A 17,601-nucleotide genomic window follows, 5' to 3' on the forward strand; every position below is an offset into this window, starting at 1 on the left:
CTTAATTCTATTTTTTAAAATAATATAATATACAGTAGAACCTCTATCCAAGAATACACTTGGGACCAAGTAAATTATATTCTAATTGAGAGGTTATAACTAAATAGAGTTACACTAGAAAAAAAAATTAAAAAACTAAAAAAATATCAATGTAACAATAATAACAATAAATAATCATTAATACTATATCATAATAGAAATATTTTAGAGTAAATATAATTTCATACATGTATAATAATTTAAAATAAAATTATTAATTTTACATAAATAAATTTACAAAATACATGTATATATTTTATTAAGATGTAATTATTCTTATATAGAGGTATACTTTATTAATACGGGACTTATAAAATGTATAACTAATTACAATTTAGAGGTTATTCTTATTTATAACTGGCCTAAATTGGGACTTGATTTTTTTATAACAAATTAGAAGTTATTCTTGAATAGAGTATTCTTAAATAGAGATTCTACTGTACATGAGTTTTGACAAATTTTTAAGAGTAGAATAATTTAAAATGTCAGAATCATGATTTAAATAGTTTATTGTATGCCCATATAAATATTGAAATGCCCAAATTAATTGTTTAAATTATAATTTAGGCCTCCTAAATTATCAATTTTATTTTTTTTTTAAAAAAAAAAACAAAAAATTGTCAAAATCCATGTAACTATATTATACACCATCCAATAAAAAACTAAAATTACAATTTATTTAATAATTTCTTTTTAAAAAAAATATTTATATATAAATAGTAATTATTAAAAATAACTACCTATTGTCATAAACATAATCTAATAGTTTCACACATTTCTTCACAAAGATTAAGTTTTTTTTTTTTTTGAAATACAATTCATTAATTCAAGAAGGATTACAAAGGATTTAGCGAATCCCGCTGTAAAGCTAGATTCACACAAGAGGTATTAATCTCAATCCACAAAGCATTCACTTTGTTTAACAAAGCTTAATTTGCTAACACATGAGCTACCCCATTAGCTTCACGGTGTACAAAAGAGATACCAACCACAGAATTATGCAGCATCAAGTTTCGTATATTACAAATAACTCTGTCAACATCTCTACAAGCTTCCTCCTTTTTTTAGATTAATTGGACGACCTCAAGACAGTCAGACTCTATACAAAACTTCTCGAACCTTTGCTGAATTCCCAATTGTAACCCAGCATGTATGACAAGCAGTTCAACAGTTAAAGGAGAATAATCTTGCTGCAATAACGTGGCAGTGGCCAAAAGAGATCCCATTAGCTTCACGGTGTACAAAAGAGATCCCAACCACAGAATTATGCAGCATCAAGTTTCGTATATTACAAATAACTCTGTCAACATCTCTACAAGCTTCCTCCTTTCTTTAGATTAATTGGACGACCTCAAGACAGTCAGACTCTATACAAAACTTCTCGAACCTTTGCTGAATTCTCAATTGTAACCCAACATGTATGACAAGCAGTTCAACAGTTAAAGGAGAATAATCTTGCTGCAATAACGTGGCAGTGGCCACTCTCACCTGGCCCCCAATCACTAACCACACACCCCAAACCGGAGCCACCCTCTTCTTTACAAACACTGGCATCTACATTGACTTTCAATATATTCCGAGTAGGAGGACACAAAGATTAGGTTCTAAGTTCAAATTCCCCACACCAATATAAGAAAAAATAATAATAATAATTATCAACTATTTACTTGTTACACATTTTATTAAAGAATAATAATTGTAACTATCACATTTTTTTTTTGTTAGGCACTAACACATCCAAATTCAACACATTCTTTAGAAACAAGTAATTAATTTTAACTATGCATTAAAATTTTTAATTTAAAGTGATGTCATCCTTATATAAGAGGGTAAATATTTTTGTAGACTATGTGTTTTATAAAAATTATAGATTAGACCATTTATTTTGTTAAATAACAAAATGAACTTTATGTTTTTCAAAATAGTATAAATAAGACCATGAACTAATTTTTTGTAAAAATAAAACTTAATAATAATATGACCTAGATGTGTTATGATAAAACTGATTCAATTTCCTATATTTGTTCGTGTTAGGAATTGTCTTCAAGTTGATTATATTAAAAAAAAAGTTATCAAAAATTGAACTCAGGGTCCTATTTGTACCATTTTAAAAAATATAAGGTCTATTTTATCATTTAACAAATAGATGGTCCAATCTATAACTTTTTCAAAACACATGGTTTAAAATAAAATTTACTCCATATATAATTATTATGATAAAACAAAATACATATTATTGAAGGTTAAAGGTTAAAAGTTATCCTGGTTCGAGGAGGTGCCGCCGCCGATTGTGGATTGCTGCTTTATTATTCATGTGTGATTTGGATCACCAGGTCAAAAAAAAAAAGTGAACAATTTTTGTGTGCGTGTAAGATTACTCTTACATTAAATTCTCTACACACAACTAATATTTTCATCATTAATAATTGAAGAGCTACTTCAACTATATAATATGCAAGTAATTAAAAAGAAAGATGCCAATGGAAAAAATAAAATACAAAACACAACGGCCACTATCCAAAAAAGTAAAAGCAGGAAACATCCGACCAGATATCCTTCGAATCAAAGACTCATATACCCAGAAAAATAAAGTGAGAAAGATTTATCAAAAGGGGCAGATTCTTGTAATTTAGCAAATTGGATACATTTTAGTTTTATGCCCTTCAAATTAAATATAATAATAATAATAAAAGAAAAACTTTAAGTTACTTTTTCAATTAAAAAATTAATAGTATTAACTTACTTTGATTTTGAAACAAATAATATTGAAGAAAATCCAAAGATGAAATTTTATTCATTTAAAGAACTAAAAAGTTACTATATTTACACATTGCTAAACTTTTAATTGTATAATATTGGATATATTTAATTAACAATTAACATCCCAATAGAAAAAAAAAAAAAACCAAAAGAAAATTAGGAAGCCAAACAAGTTTCCCAAAAGAGCTTGTTCTTCTCCATTTCATTCAAAGACTCAAACTCTTTCGTTGTTGAATCTACAGAGACACAAGATTTTTGTTTACTATTATGGTTATTATGGCTCTCTTTTGACTTACCAATATTATTTATTTCTCCACTACTCCATTTTCGGTAAGCTGGATCCGACGTCGTTTCATCTTCATCTTCTTCTAAATAATCAATTACAAATTCTTCTTCGCCGATTGAATCATGTTCATAACCAATTGACGCATATAATAGATCATCGTCGGCTGATATACCCCAACTGCACGATTCAGCATCGTCTTCATCGAGAGAAACCGAGGTATCTTCAGAATCGAACTTAGAACAAAACTCGGAATCGCCGGTGACTTCGAATAGAAAGAAGGAAGACAAATCCACAGCATTTCTATTAGTAATATTCATCACTTCCATGCTTTTTCCAAGAAAAAATTATATATATATGAACGCAGTTGCAGTAGCTGATTGGTTACAAGGAAAAGAAAGAAGAAAAAAATCTCGCAAGTTTTCTCTGAAAAAAAAATAGTGTAAGAGAGTAAGAGACGTTAGATTTGACACCTTGAAAAGGAAAAGCGTTATTATTAAAAACAAATAAAAAAAAGGGTTGGATTAGAAAAAGTAGTGGGGGATGTTCTAGAAGGGTAGAATCAATATAATAGAGAAAAAGAATCAATGCACCAGATAATTTTTTTTTGTTGCTATAATAAAAATTACATATTTAAAAATTATTTGGTAGGGGAATATTTTTTTGGGTCAAAAATTATAACTAAATTATTTTATTATTATGATAAAATATACTTTAAAACAACTTATTTTATATGTGTATAAAACAAGTTTTAAAATTAACTATTTTTAGATTTTTGGCATATATACATTGATTACAATTTTATTTTGTATTGATGTCCAAAATCCATAATAAATTGTTTTAGAACATGTTTTATATGTGTATGAGATAAATTATTTTAAAATTTATTTTTAGTATCTAAATTATTGAAAATCTCATGAAAATTAGTGAGAAGTTTTAAATAATTGAAAATCTCATCCACACGTTTAAGTTCAAAAAGGAAAAGAGAGCTTCTTTGCCGTTAAAATTGATCTCGTAAAAACTTATAATAGACTAAGTTAGCAGTTGATTGATCATGTGCTCTGAAACTTTAAAGCTCCTAAAATATTTTGTAATTGGGTCAGGCAATGCATATCCACGTCCTCGTTTAATATATGCCTGAATAGTTATCAGATTATTAGGCTCACCCCTAAATGCGGTTAAAGGCAAAGAGATTCTTTATCTCCTTATCTGTTCATATAGGCGGCCGAGATTCTATCGCGTATTCTTGAAAGGGAACTAGACAATGGAACCATAAAAGGAATCAAGTTGAGTAGGAATGGTCCTCAGATTTCCCACATATTCTTCGTGATTGATCTTATTCTTGTGGGCAGGGCCACATTGGAAGAGGCTAAGGGTATTTGGAGGTGTCCGAAAAAGTTTTGTGACTGGTTGGGACAATGTATAAATAAATTGAAAATTTTCATTTAATACCAGCGAGGGGATGAGACGTAATATCAAGAAAGAACTTGGCCTTAACATTGCCGCTGAAAATTTAATTATCTGGGGCTCCCACTGTTTCGTAGTCGAAATAAAGATGTAGTCTTTAATTTTATTCTTAATAACCTAGTCTCCAAGCTACATGGGTGGAAGTTGAAATTGCTCTCTAAAGCAGGTCGAGCTACTCTGATCAAATCAGTAGGCCTCTCCTTACCAGTTTACATGATGCAAACAACGAAGCTATCTAATAGGCTTACTTCTAAAATTGATGGTATGGTTAGGAATTTTTGGTGGGGTTGTGAGCAAGGAAACATGGGTATCTACTTGAAGGCTTGGGATCATATTTGTCTGCCAAAGTCCAGAGGTGGTCTTGGCTTCATGAAAACTCAAGAAATGATTTGTGCTATTCTGGAAAAGTGGGGTTGGGCTCTTCTTACTGGGGATTAGTCACTGTGTTGTAAGGTCCTAAGTGCTAAGTACCTGAAGGGAGGATCGTTCTTGAATTATGCCTACAAGAGCTCGGACTCTTGGTTCTGGAAGAATGTGGTAAAAAGTAAGGAAATCATTAAACAGGGTGCCTGTAAAATCACTACAGACGGGAAAGATACTAATATCTGGGGAGATCCGTGGATTATGCATGACCATGATTTCTACCCTCAACCGAATTGTACTCAGGTGGAGGGTTTGGAGAAAGTAGCGAACTTACTAACAAAAAATGGAGACTGGAAATTAACTAAGCTCCAAGCTATGTTTAATCCTGAAACTACAAATGACATTATCAAGGGAGGTAAACCTAGAGGTCAGGGTACGGGCAGGTGAATTTGGACTAAAGAGTCAAATGGTTTATTCTCTACTAAATCGGCCTACCTGGTCAAGGCCCTGAATCGGGCTCCTCACTGTAGTGTTGCTCTGAATATGTGGAATAAAATTTGGAATTCAAAAATTTTGGAGCGTCACAAGGTGCTTTGGTGGAGCATTCTCTCTAAAGCTTTACCTATTCGCTCCATTTTGGCTAAAAGGTTGCATATTTGAGGATGTTTCCTGTCCTTTTTGTGGAGAGAGTGATAAAATGATGGAACACATTTTTCTCTATGGCAACTTTGCCTTTCACCTTTAGAGATCTTTCCCATGGGGTGTTTTTTCAGTTTTGGAATCTAGTGCACGAATGTGGGATTGTGTTAAATTTCTCTAGAGTCTAAAGACTAGAGGTGTGAACATTCAAGAGCTATTCCTGTATGCTTCAATTATAGTCAGCACAATCTAGAAAGCTCATAATGATAATGTACATAATAACTCTATATGTAATATTAAACAACATATTGACTCTATCTATATGTGTTACGTGGATTATGGTTATATTTGTTAACTTCTCCGATGACATCTAAGTCTCTTGCTTGGTCCCCTCCCCCGGATGATTGGGCCAAAATCAATTTTAATATGAAAGTTGGTTGTGATTCGATGTGCATGGTGGCTTTGGTTAGGAGTCATAAGGAGACAATTTTGTGGGCGGCTTCCAAAGTACTCAACTTCTCTGTCCCTTTAATTGGAGAAGCGATGTCTATTAGGCTTACATACTGTGCTGAACCTACTTTTGAAAAATTAGCAGCACGGTAGAGTCTATATTTTTTTAGGAGCTATTTTATTTTTACATTTCAAAACTGTTTTTTTTTTATATATATATTTTATGGAATTCTACATAGAAACTCTTATTACAACTAACGAAACAACTTAAATTGCAACCAAAATCCGTATTGCAACCTACATAAAAATTATCGCAAAAACTACTTTAGAAACTCAAACCATAAATTTAAAAAAAAATTAAAGAATTAATATTGAAAATAAATTTTCCTATTTTTTATGGGCCGACACGACACAATCGAGCCCTGCGCACCAGTATTTAGAGGAGTGCTTGGGCCTTGGATGGAGCAAAGAGACACGCCCCTGCCAATGCTATAGTATATGTATAGTATATACAGCTAATAATTTAATAATAATAATAATAATAATTGATTTACTCTTTCTAGAAGAATAGTTTACGTGAATGGATGACATTCATATTGTGGCACTGCCACTGGCACACCCATTCTGCCCTCACCATCAATCAAAATTATTATTAATAATTTATTCAAAAAAAAATTTATATATTAATAATAATAATATTCATTATAATTGACCCTTGCTTTTTGTATTTTGCACATGTCAAATTCTTATATGGATCCAGTTCAAAAAAAAAAAAAAAAAATCTTATATGGATTGTAAAGTATAAATATACTTTTGTCTTCTTCAATTATATATAATTTTTTAATAATTTATTCAACTAAATAAAAATAAAAAGGTATAGTGCAATTTCACATATAAATTTATGAAAAAGTATCCAAATTTATTTTTATATTATAAAACATTTATAATATTTAAATGAATAATTAACAATTTTTTTCTTTAAATTTTTGATAATACTGATTTTAACCTTTAAAATATACGAGTTGTTAAAAATTCTCTTAAACTATTACATTTATAGAAATTTAGTCATTCAGGTTCCGTTCAATTATTCTGTTTAAATAATAATATGTTTTTACCAATTAACAATTTTACCCCATAAACTTTGACAACTATCAAATCATACCCCCTCAAAATAAAAATAAAAAAGATTCAACATTTTTTTTTAGTAAATCTTAAAAATTTAATTTAGATCTTAAGAAAAATCATTTTGAATTATTAAAAAAATTAAAAAATAAATAAAATTTTAAAATTAATTACGCGATATAAAAAATTATTTCTTTTATTAGAAAATTCATTTAGATATTAAACAAATATATTAAAAATTTAATTTGTAGAAACTAAATTTTTAATGAACAAACTTGAATATATTTTGTTCTTATCAAAAAAATATAAATTTGTTTAAGTAAACTTAACATTTTTTTATTTATTTTATAACTTTTTTTAAAAAAAAATTATATTTTTATTAAATTTTTAATTATTTTTTTATTTGTTAAGGTATGAGTTTATAAATATAAATAAGTTTGATTTTTTCTTCAAAAATTTTTTAGTTCATTTAAATTATATATTAGATTTTTAATAATTTTGATTTGATTTTTTAAGATACATTGATATATACAATGTTTGATTATTTTAAGTAAAATTAATTTTTTTTTATTAATTTAATATTTTTATCTAATTTTTTTTTAATAATTTTTATTATTTTTGTATGAATTAATAGAATATTATAATTGTTTTAAAAAAGATAGAATATTATAATTTTTTAAAATAAATTTTTTTATAATTAAAGAAAGCAAAATTTTGTATTGATCAATGTTCAGGAGGTGAAAATACTAATTTTTAACGGTAAAAGAAACAGAACATAACAAAAGGGACATAATTATGTAATTATTATATTTTAAGAAGAATTTTTAACAAGCCTCGTATTTTAGGAGGTAAAATCAAGTAGTGCCAAAAGTTTAAAAGACAAAAATATTAATTATTCTATTTAAATATATAATATATTTATAATATTTATATATAAATATATGTTACAATAAAACAAATAAAAACCACTTGCCTTTCTCTCATTTAATTTTTTTTATATACTATTTTTAGTAAATAATTTTTTGTACTTGTTATTGAGACTTTAAGGTGTTCAATGTCATACTGAAGTAATACTTAATAATTTGTTAGTAATTTTTTTTTGCCTTTGGTATTAGGGGTGGGCGTCATCCAATCCAATCCAATTGAACCGAACCGATCCAATCCAATCCAATTACAAAAAGTTGGATTGGAGGCTAAAAGTTAGATTCTAATTGGATTGGATCGGATGATTATTTTCCAAATCCAATTACTAATTGGATTGGATCGGATGATGATTTTCTAAATCTAATTACTAATTGGATTGGATCGGATGAGAAAAAAGGTTGAATTGGATCAGATGCCCACTCCTATTTGGTATTATATTTTTTTTGTATAAATAATTTTTTATAGGAATTTTTTCATTTTTACACTTTAAAACAGTTTTTTTTTTGCATTTTTACTAAATTCTACCTAGAAACTCCTATTGCAACTAGTACTGCAACCTAAATTGCAACAAAAAATCGTATAAAAACTCCTATTGCAACTAGTGCTGCAACCACTTTAGAAACCTAAATCATAAATTTAAAAAAAAAATTAAAAAAATAGTATATGCTTTTTTTATATTATTATTGCTACGTGGCAATTGATGTGCTCAATACCATTCACATTGACATCTAAGCAAGGGTGGGTCAGATTTGGGATGATGTCGGTGGGATATGGGTTGTGCTCCTTCAAAATATCTTCATCTCGGCTCCAATGGTGAAACAACATCAACATGGTGCCTAGTGTGTGGGTAGGTTCTAACACAATCTCTTCTTCTTCTTCTTCTACTCCTTTTCTTTGTTGGCTTTGTGTTTTTCTTGCAGGAAGCACCGGTTTGCGTCTCGAGTGTGGCTGAGAGGACAACTAGATGAGCGCTGAGAGAATTGTGAGGCTCCTGTGATTGGTTCTCAATGGTTTTCGACGAATGTAGTAGCTTCAGATCTACACACAGATGCATGTCTAAACTTTAGAAAATGGATTGGCTGGTTCTCAATATGAGAAGTTTTTTTTTTTAATTATTATTTTCTGTTAAAAATCTGTTTATGGTTGAAAAATGGGTTTGATAAATTTAAGTTAATGATTGTTGTAATTTTTTTTTTTAAGGTTTTATCTTTAAATTTTAGCAGACCCCGATTTGGTAGTTGGATGGATGTGATGGTGGTCTAAGAAAAAAGATGAAGAAGAACAAAGTGATGAAAAAAATTTGAGAAAGAAAAATCTGAAAAAAAGAAAGAACAGAAAAGAAAAAAAGAAACTATTAATTTTTTTTTTTAATTTTATAATAATTTTTTTATATTTTTAAATAATAATATTGGCATTTAAGTGTTTATTTGGATGACATCTTAAAAATGCAAACGGAATCATAGTTTAGAGGATTTTACCATCAAATCTCGAGCTTAGAAGTTTAAATGTAAGTGAAATGATAATTAAGAGGGTTTAGCCGCTAAAAACTCTTTCTCAAATACACAAAAACAATAAAAAAAATTACAAAAATACAGCGGAATTTTAAATATTTTTACGGTTTTATTTACAAAAAATACGGTATTTTGATATATTTTAATGTTGTACTTTTGTTAATTTGTTATTGATTTTTTGTTATTTGTATGTTATTTTTTTGTTATTGTTTTCCAGTTATTTTTATGTATTTTTCTTGTTGTTTTAGTATTTTTTTTAAAAACACCATAAAAATATATATATAAAAAAAATCTTTAAACTAAAACATTTACAAAAAAATCTCACTTTTAAATTACAGGGCTGGAAAGCGAAAACATTGTCTAAGGCGGGCCGAGCTACCCTTATTAAGTTTGTCGGATTGTCGATGCCTATCTATGCCATGCAAACCACCAAACTCTCTAATCGCCTTGTTAATAGGATAGATGGTTTGGTGCGTGACTTTTGGTGGGATTTTGAGAAAGGGAACCGTGGTATTCACTTAAGAGCTTGGGACAAACTTTGCCTCCCTAAGTCTTTAGGGGGATTAGGCTTTCGGAAGACCAAAGAAATGAATCTTGCCTTTATGACCAAGTGGGGATGGAATATCTTGAATGGCTGGCAGTCATTATGTTGTAAGGTTCTGGAGGCGAAGTATCTAAAAGGGAAGGATTTTCACACCTGTAGTTACAAAAACTCTGATTCCTGATTTTGGAAAAACGTTGTAAAAGCCAATGCTATTCTAAGAAAAGGAACCTGTAAATTGGTGATGGATGGGAGAGGTACGAGCATTTGGAGGGATCCTTGGATTCCCCATTACAAAGGTTTCGTTCCGAAACCAAATGGCGTAGTTACTGCTGATAACATCTGTGTCGCCGATCTCTTGTCTCCTAGTGGGGATTGGGATATCTGTAAACTAAATTGTCTGTTTGACCAAGAAACTATCTCTGCCATTCACAATGGAGGCTCTCCCTCTGGAAGGGGGAAGGATAGATGGGTCTAGACCTTGGAAAGGAATGACCGTTTCACTTGCAAATCAACTTATCTAACCCAGGCCTTAGACAGGGCTCCTCAATGTGATGTGGCTCCTTCCCTTTGGAATAAGCTTTGGAATAGCAATATTCTGGAGCGGCATAAGATTCTTTGGCGGAGTATCCTTTCTAATGCTCTCCCTGTTCGATCAGTGATTGGTAGAAGATTTCCGATAGAGGATATGAGATGTCCCCTATGTGGATCTGGGGAGGAATCCGTTGAACACTTATTCCTTTCTTATGACGTGGCGATGCACCTGTGGCGGTCTTCACCTTGGGGAATTTATCCCATTTGTGATACTGGTATTCGTGTTTGGGACTGGGTTAAATTCATCTGGGGTCTGAAGAACAGGGGTCTTCGAGTAGAGGAGGTGTTTCTTTATGCGCTAATTGTTGTTGACACCATTTGGAGAACGCGCAATGAAGTATTACATAATAATAATTCTCTTGATGTGTTAAAATGTATTGACAATATTTATACTTATTTTGCAGAGTTACATACCTCTACCTTGCCTTGTCCTACAACGATCAGGAGGAATACCTGGCACCCTCCACCTCCGGAGTGGATAAAAATGAATTGTGATGTAAGAGTGGGCTTAGAGAGTATGTGCACACCTGTTGTAGCAAGAAATCATCTTGGTAGGGTGATACGGATTCACACTGCTCGGTTGGAATTCTCGGATGTTCTTTGTGGTGAGGCTGCGGCCTGCTGTTCGGCTATTTCTATGGCGCTGGAATTAGGGTCTAAGTTGTCATTGTGGAGAGTGACTCGAGACTAGCCATCAATGCTCTCAATGAGAAGGCGTCCCATTGGACTATTGAGAACTATGTCGCATTTTGTTTGAAGTCTTCTCCCTCTTTTGTGAGTTGTAACTTTATAAATATTAGTAGGGACTGTAACTATGCCGCTCATAATGTGGCTAAGTGGGCTTTTACCCACCAGATGTATGAAACTATTCCGAGTTCCTCCTTACCGGAGGATCTTTTATGTAATGAACGGGAGGTCTAACTTTAATTAATTAATACTACTACGTTTTTTCTCAAAAAAAAAAAAAAAAACAACTAACAGATTTGTTAAAATGAGGGCTTATAAAAATATTGAGCTTGAAGATTATTAACGCTATTTTTTTAAATTAGAGACTTATCTATATCAAAATAATGAATTTTTTAGGAATCTTTACCGTAATTTTTTTTAATATAAATAATAATAATAATAAAAAAAAAAAAGAAAATACCTCCAAGAATTAGCCAAAAAAAAAAAAAGAATTAGTCTTTAAAACAAATTGTAACCTCTTTGGTTCCATTTTTTTTTTATATATTACAATATATAATTTGAAACTTGAAGTCAAAATTTTCAACATACACCATCTTCCTACTTGAACTAATATGAGGTGGTACTTTCCTTCCACTTAGTACTGCCATAAATAATTAACAGTCCCAGACCCAGAACTAGTAATACTTGACTGACTTTAAAGTTCTCTTAACAAAAAAAAAATAAGAAAAGGACAGACAGAGACCCAAAAGGCTAGGAAAATTAGTAATGGGTCAACTTAGGGCTAACTCCGGATCATTAAATGCATAATATATTTGGTGACAGTTGTAGAAAGTGAAAACAATACATTATTATTATTATTATTATTATTATTATTATTATTATTATTATTATTATTATTATTATTATCTGTGAGGAAAAACAATATTTTGAATTCTAAGACAAGCAAAAAGGACTAGAAACACATGCACACACTCAAGAATAACATGGGGTTTTTACTTAGTCAATCTTATAAAATAAGATGCATAATGATTCACGACAGCAAGGGCTAAATGATTGCGACTAAACTCTTTTGCCTTTTAATCTCAATAAAAAATAAGTCAGAAAAAGAAGCAGCGCCCAAAAGTCTTACCCAACAAACAAAACCAGGTAACTTAGAGTTCATGGTAATGCAACCAGTCAAGTTCAATCTCTACAAATCGTAATATAGACGGTAATTGAACAGGATTAGGAAGATGTCAAAACTCAATTAGATAATGAAGATGTCTTCTTGTGTAAAACAACACAATTTAACAAACGCTTTATTTTTGCGTATGCATGACAACAAAAATTGACTGTTAAATGAACTTGGACTTGGAAAATCAACATGGCAGTATTTCAAATATTTGGATTTAGCATATTAGTTAATATTGAGAATCATGTTAGTATACCAATCCATCCCGCAAAAAAATCAAGTTATTAGAAGTTAAGACAACAGTAGTAAGCAGATGACTAAAAATACTATTCTAAAGCATAATCTAATTCCTATAACAGAATTTTACCCACAAGCTCACAGCACAAAACACCCACGTGAACTTCTAATTGTCCTTACTCAGAGTAAGAAAACAGATACCCAAATCATAATGTCAATGGCTATATAATTAACATGACTAAATCAAGAGGACGAGAATGAAAGTTGAGAGCATTAAAATTATGAAGGCCTGAGTTTTTTCATTCTTCTTTGTCTTGGAAACTATCAAGCAGGATGTGTAATGAGAGATACAGAGTGACTAAGAATGAAGATAGAATTTGTCATTAAATTGTGGGAAAAGAAAAAAAGAATCAGCTATTTTTTCATGAAAGTTTCCATCAATTATACAACAAGATGTTCTGAAGGAAGAATCAATAAATTGATAAATTACTGTCTAAGTGAATTTGAATGATACACAAGTTACAGATTTTTTTTTGGCACAAATAGCACCATCAGTTACAAGTTTCTGGAATTTTATTCCGACCGAGGAAAGTAGAAGCAGGATGGAGTTATGCACATAAGAACAGATGATCTCAATCCACCCCTTGAAGCATGATACTGCAGCGACTGCAAAATATCAAGCATGCTTCAACTGCTTTTAATAAAGAATCCCGCCCTCATCCATCAATAACCTTCAAATCAATATGGTTTGTTCGGTTTGTTGTCTCTTTTTAGTTGAACCTTTAATTTCTTGCCCCCTAATTGATAACCATTCATCATACTAATGGCAGATTGGGCAGCATCTGGGGCGTCATAACTTACAAATCCTGTATATAACAGCTATTAAGAGATGGAAATTTCTATGCAATGTAAATCAAATTCAAAGTAGATGAGATTCTCCTCACCGAAACATTTGCTGACGCCGGTTGCTTTATCAACAAAAACCTTAGCACTCAAGACCCTACCAAAAGCTTGAAAAGCAGTGGCAAGATCTTGATCTCCATACTCTTGAGGTATATGATAAATAAATAAATTGGCACCAGGTGGACCTAAGTGATAGAACATTAGAATAATTAACAAATATCAACAGCAAATGCATTACATCCAAAAGAGTTTCCTCCTTTTTTGTTTTTGCCTGAAAAAGAAAAAGAAAAACAGAGAAGAATATGCCTAACAACCTTCAACTTGACCCCCAGAATTTTTACTTGACCCTGGAGATGTTGCAGGGTTACTGCTTACAACTGCATGCACTGACCCAGGGGAACCACTTAATGGTCGGGGACTCATCATTCCTCCAGGATAATGCATGGGATGCTGAAGCCCTGGCATTGCAGGATAAGCTGACCCCACATAATTTGGATGGGGGGGCATACCGAAATTTCTCGGAGCCATATTCGGGGCAAGATCAGGACTGATTCCCCTTAATGCATTTCCTTGGTTTACTTGAGGCATCATATTATGATAACCGGGTTGACTCTGCATTGGTGATAGGCGATACTGCATGAGACCATAAGTTCCAGGAGCCTATAAGAAAACAATAATATCTTCAATTTATTGAAGTTTCTTATCAAAATGAAACCAAAACAAAGTTGATAAGTGCAACAGAAAGCAAAAGGAACTTCAGAGGACGTGATCGTGGAACAGAGTCACAATAATGCTATACATTCATCTTACACTGCTGGAAAAGAAAAAGAAAAACAAAACAAGATTAACCTGATAACCATAGCCATTATAGGGTGGAGCATAGCCAATTGGTAAGGCTCCAAATAGTGAAGGATGCTGTGAATCAGCATTTGGCACATTAGATGCCTGGGATTGAGCTTTTTGAGCCTTTCGCACTTGCCTTTCTTTTTCCGTATCTGCCCATTTGACAACCAAAGGAACACTTGAACCCTGACAAAAAAAAGAAGATATCAATCAGTAACCAAAGGAACATAGTTGGGCCACTTGTGGACGCAAATTACCAAATACTTCATGTCCACAGTTTTTGCATATAAATGAGGTTTGAATATTTAAATTGATGATAAAACAACACCACTTTTCAAATAAAATAAAGATGTTCTTCACGGCATAACTGCTGCAAAAGCTTTAAAATATACGTATACAAATCAAGTGACTGTTTAATTCCCTAGAAAATTTCCAGCAAGTGCTTCTCTACATTCCAGAATGTGAACTTTCAGGTACAGTAATGAACATTAAACACAAACCTCCATTTTGTGCTTCCCATTGATAGCCTCCAGGGCTGCAAGAGCTTGCTCTTTCGTCTCATATTTTAGAAAGGCACAACCTGCCATAGAAATATATTTGGACAACCCAATTGATTTCTTTACAAAACCAATTTTAAGCACAGCAAAGCTACAATAAAAATAAGAGATAAAATAAGTACCTTTACTAGTTTGCTGAGAACCTCTTAATATTTGCAAGTCCTTTATGGTTCCATATGTAGAGAAAAGAGCAGAAACTTCAGCTTCAGAAACATTCTTTGGAAGCATACCAACAAAAAGTTTGTGTTCTGGTTTGTAGTAAAGTCAAATAATAAATGTTAAAAATTGATAAAATAATTCAGCATAACGAAAAAAATGAAATAAATACAACTCATGACTTGAAAATAGAAACAAACTCAAAATCATCTTAGGAACAGAAACTGTCATGTGAAATTATATTACACTACAACCTAGCCTTTCCAACTCGCCATCAGCATACTTCACTTGCAACGGAGTAGATGCCTGAATTGAACAGAAAGAACAGGACACCTTTCAATCAGACTAAGAGAATACAAACACACAGCACACAATAAAACTATAAGTTCCACAAATTAACACTAGCCTAAGGCAATAATGTGAGTGACTAAAAATTTATATTCTACCCTGACTATAGTTTTCATCAAGGCTTTTTACAAGTGCAAAAAGTATGTCTTGCATTGACCAAATCACAATCATCCGTGCAGTCAAAGGCAAGAACCCAACTGAGAAGCTTGCCTGGGAAATTACTTGAAGATCCAAAAGGCCTAAAATGGGCTCCACAAATCACTCTAACACCTAGACCAGGAAAATGCCAAACTCCATAAGCACATATCTTGTATAAGATTTGTCTAAACATGATGCTGCTTGATACAATGCAGAGTGAAATACCAATTCCAGACCAAGTTAACTCGAAAAAATCCCAAAACGCTAAAGAATTGGAATCATTAAAAAATGAACACCAAGAAGTTGGGTTTATTCACACCACCCCCTGTAACACCATTTTAAGAAAAGTGCGTACATATTTTATTCCAACTTGCCTCTAAAACGTAGTGCAGAAACACTGAAATTGGTAATGTCAGTGACTCCAACTATTTCACTAATCCAAAATTAGTAAGTGGTAAAATACTTATCAGTAGTAAATATGAAGCTAACCAAAGTCAACGACAGAAGTTGCAATAAGTTTTTAGTCACATATATCCAATGTGCATGATTTAGTTAGTGTCCCAATTGCAAGATCATGAAAACTACAGTTGATTGCGATCACAAAATTATATCACATTCTTCACAATTATCAACAAAACACCAAGAAATAATGTAGCAAACCAAACATAAAATCAGAGATCGTAGTTCAACTAACCCCAGGTAGCGTTTTCTTATTATGACACGCATTGACGGCTTTATCTGCCTCCTGTCTCGACGGACATATGACAAAACAACACCCTGCAAACAAATACACGAGAACCAAAAGCACAGAATCAAAACCATGTAGAAGGTCGGAGTCGGACTCTAGGGTTGCCCCAAAAGAAAACCCCAAATCTCAAGAACAATCTTCCGAATCACGCAAATCATAGGCATTATGAAGCGAATATGAATTCAACGACGAAGACAGAGGAAAACAAAACAGGAAAGTCAATGGTGAAGCGGGAGAATGATTCAGAAACCTCGAGAGGCACGGGTGACCTTGTCTTTGATGATGTTGACCTCGTCGACCAGAGAAAACTCTTGAAACATTGTGAGAAGCTGAGCTTCGGTCATGTGCTTCGGCACCTGACCAACGAACAGCTTCACGCTCTCCTCACTGCTCGATTTTCTCTCTTTCTTCCCCTCCGCCATTAATGCCTGAACACACACACTCTCTCTCTCTATCTCTCTTTCTCTCTCTCTTTCTCTTTCTTTCTCTCCTAAAAGGATTTTCCTCGTGGAGTCGTCGCAGGGGAAAATTTGGGGATTTCTGGATGGCAAAGTTGGATCTTCATCTTTCGTTATAGACTTTTGTTTATTTATTTATATTTATTATTATATAATTAATTATGTTTTCTACCCAGATTTCCTATTTAATTACGATATTGCCACTACAGCTGTCTCTGTCGTACGCCTCGTTGTGGATAGTTGTAAATGTACAGCTCGACTTCTGGCCGAGATTTGTAATTCTGTAGGAATTTCATAACGGAATTACCTTTTTACCCTCTCGTTGTTAACGGCGATGCTGGTGTGGACTGTGGACCCCCCTCCTAGAGTAGAATCCTTGCAAGTTACAACTATGGTGCTAACCATATTTTCAATTTTCAATTTTCAATTTTCAATTGTTATATATATTTTGTCAATTTTCAATATTTCCTATTTCGGCTATTTAAAGTTTGATATTAGTTTCTTTTTATTAGAAAAATATATAAAAAATAATACATAGATAATGTTAATTTTATGTCAAAGAATTTCTCCTGAATGGCTTAGTAAATATGGGTCGGGTCAGATGTCAAAAGAAAAAATATATGTATATTGGTAGGGTCTTTTGACACTGCATGAAATCAGTA

General features: G+C 32.0%; 2 protein-coding genes across 3 annotated transcripts; both read right to left on the bottom strand.

The window, feature by feature from the left end:
* Position 1: 1 nt before the first annotated feature.
* LOC115705143 (uncharacterized) lies at positions 2–4,041 on the bottom strand. The gene is made up of 2 exons (XM_030632387.2): positions 3,096–4,041; positions 2–1,602 (listed from the first exon to the last, which is right to left on the bottom strand). Exons 1-2 carry the CDS (start codon positions 3,409–3,411, stop codon positions 1,472–1,474), a joined length of 447 nt encoding a protein of 148 aa, XP_030488247.2. The 5' UTR covers positions 3,412–4,041; the 3' UTR covers positions 2–1,471.
* Positions 4,042–13,144: 9,103 nt separating this feature from the next.
* LOC115720734 (RNA-binding protein BRN1) lies at positions 13,145–17,068 on the bottom strand. Of its 2 annotated transcripts, XM_030649941.2 has the most exons (9): positions 16,732–17,068; positions 16,428–16,510; positions 15,502–15,553; positions 15,214–15,339; positions 15,035–15,114; positions 14,541–14,720; positions 14,006–14,351; positions 13,733–13,876; positions 13,145–13,654 (listed from the first exon to the last, which is right to left on the bottom strand). In XM_030649941.2, the coding sequence occupies exons 1-9, from the start codon at positions 16,901–16,903 to the stop codon at positions 13,527–13,529; spliced, it is 1,311 nt and encodes a 436-aa protein (XP_030505801.1). In that variant the 5' UTR covers positions 16,904–17,068; the 3' UTR covers positions 13,145–13,526. The 2 variants fall into 2 exon arrangements, with proteins under 2 accessions (XP_030505801.1, XP_030505933.1); XM_030650073.2 differs by lacking the exons at positions 15,502–15,553; positions 16,732–17,068 and having other exon boundaries at positions 16,428–16,509.
* Positions 17,069–17,601: the final 533 nt, after the last annotated feature.

This window comes from Cannabis sativa, chromosome X, assembly GCF_029168945.1.
Source record: "Cannabis sativa cultivar Pink pepper isolate KNU-18-1 chromosome X, ASM2916894v1, whole genome shotgun sequence".
In the NCBI taxonomy this organism is placed as follows: Eukaryota; Viridiplantae; Streptophyta; class Magnoliopsida; order Rosales; family Cannabaceae; genus Cannabis; species Cannabis sativa.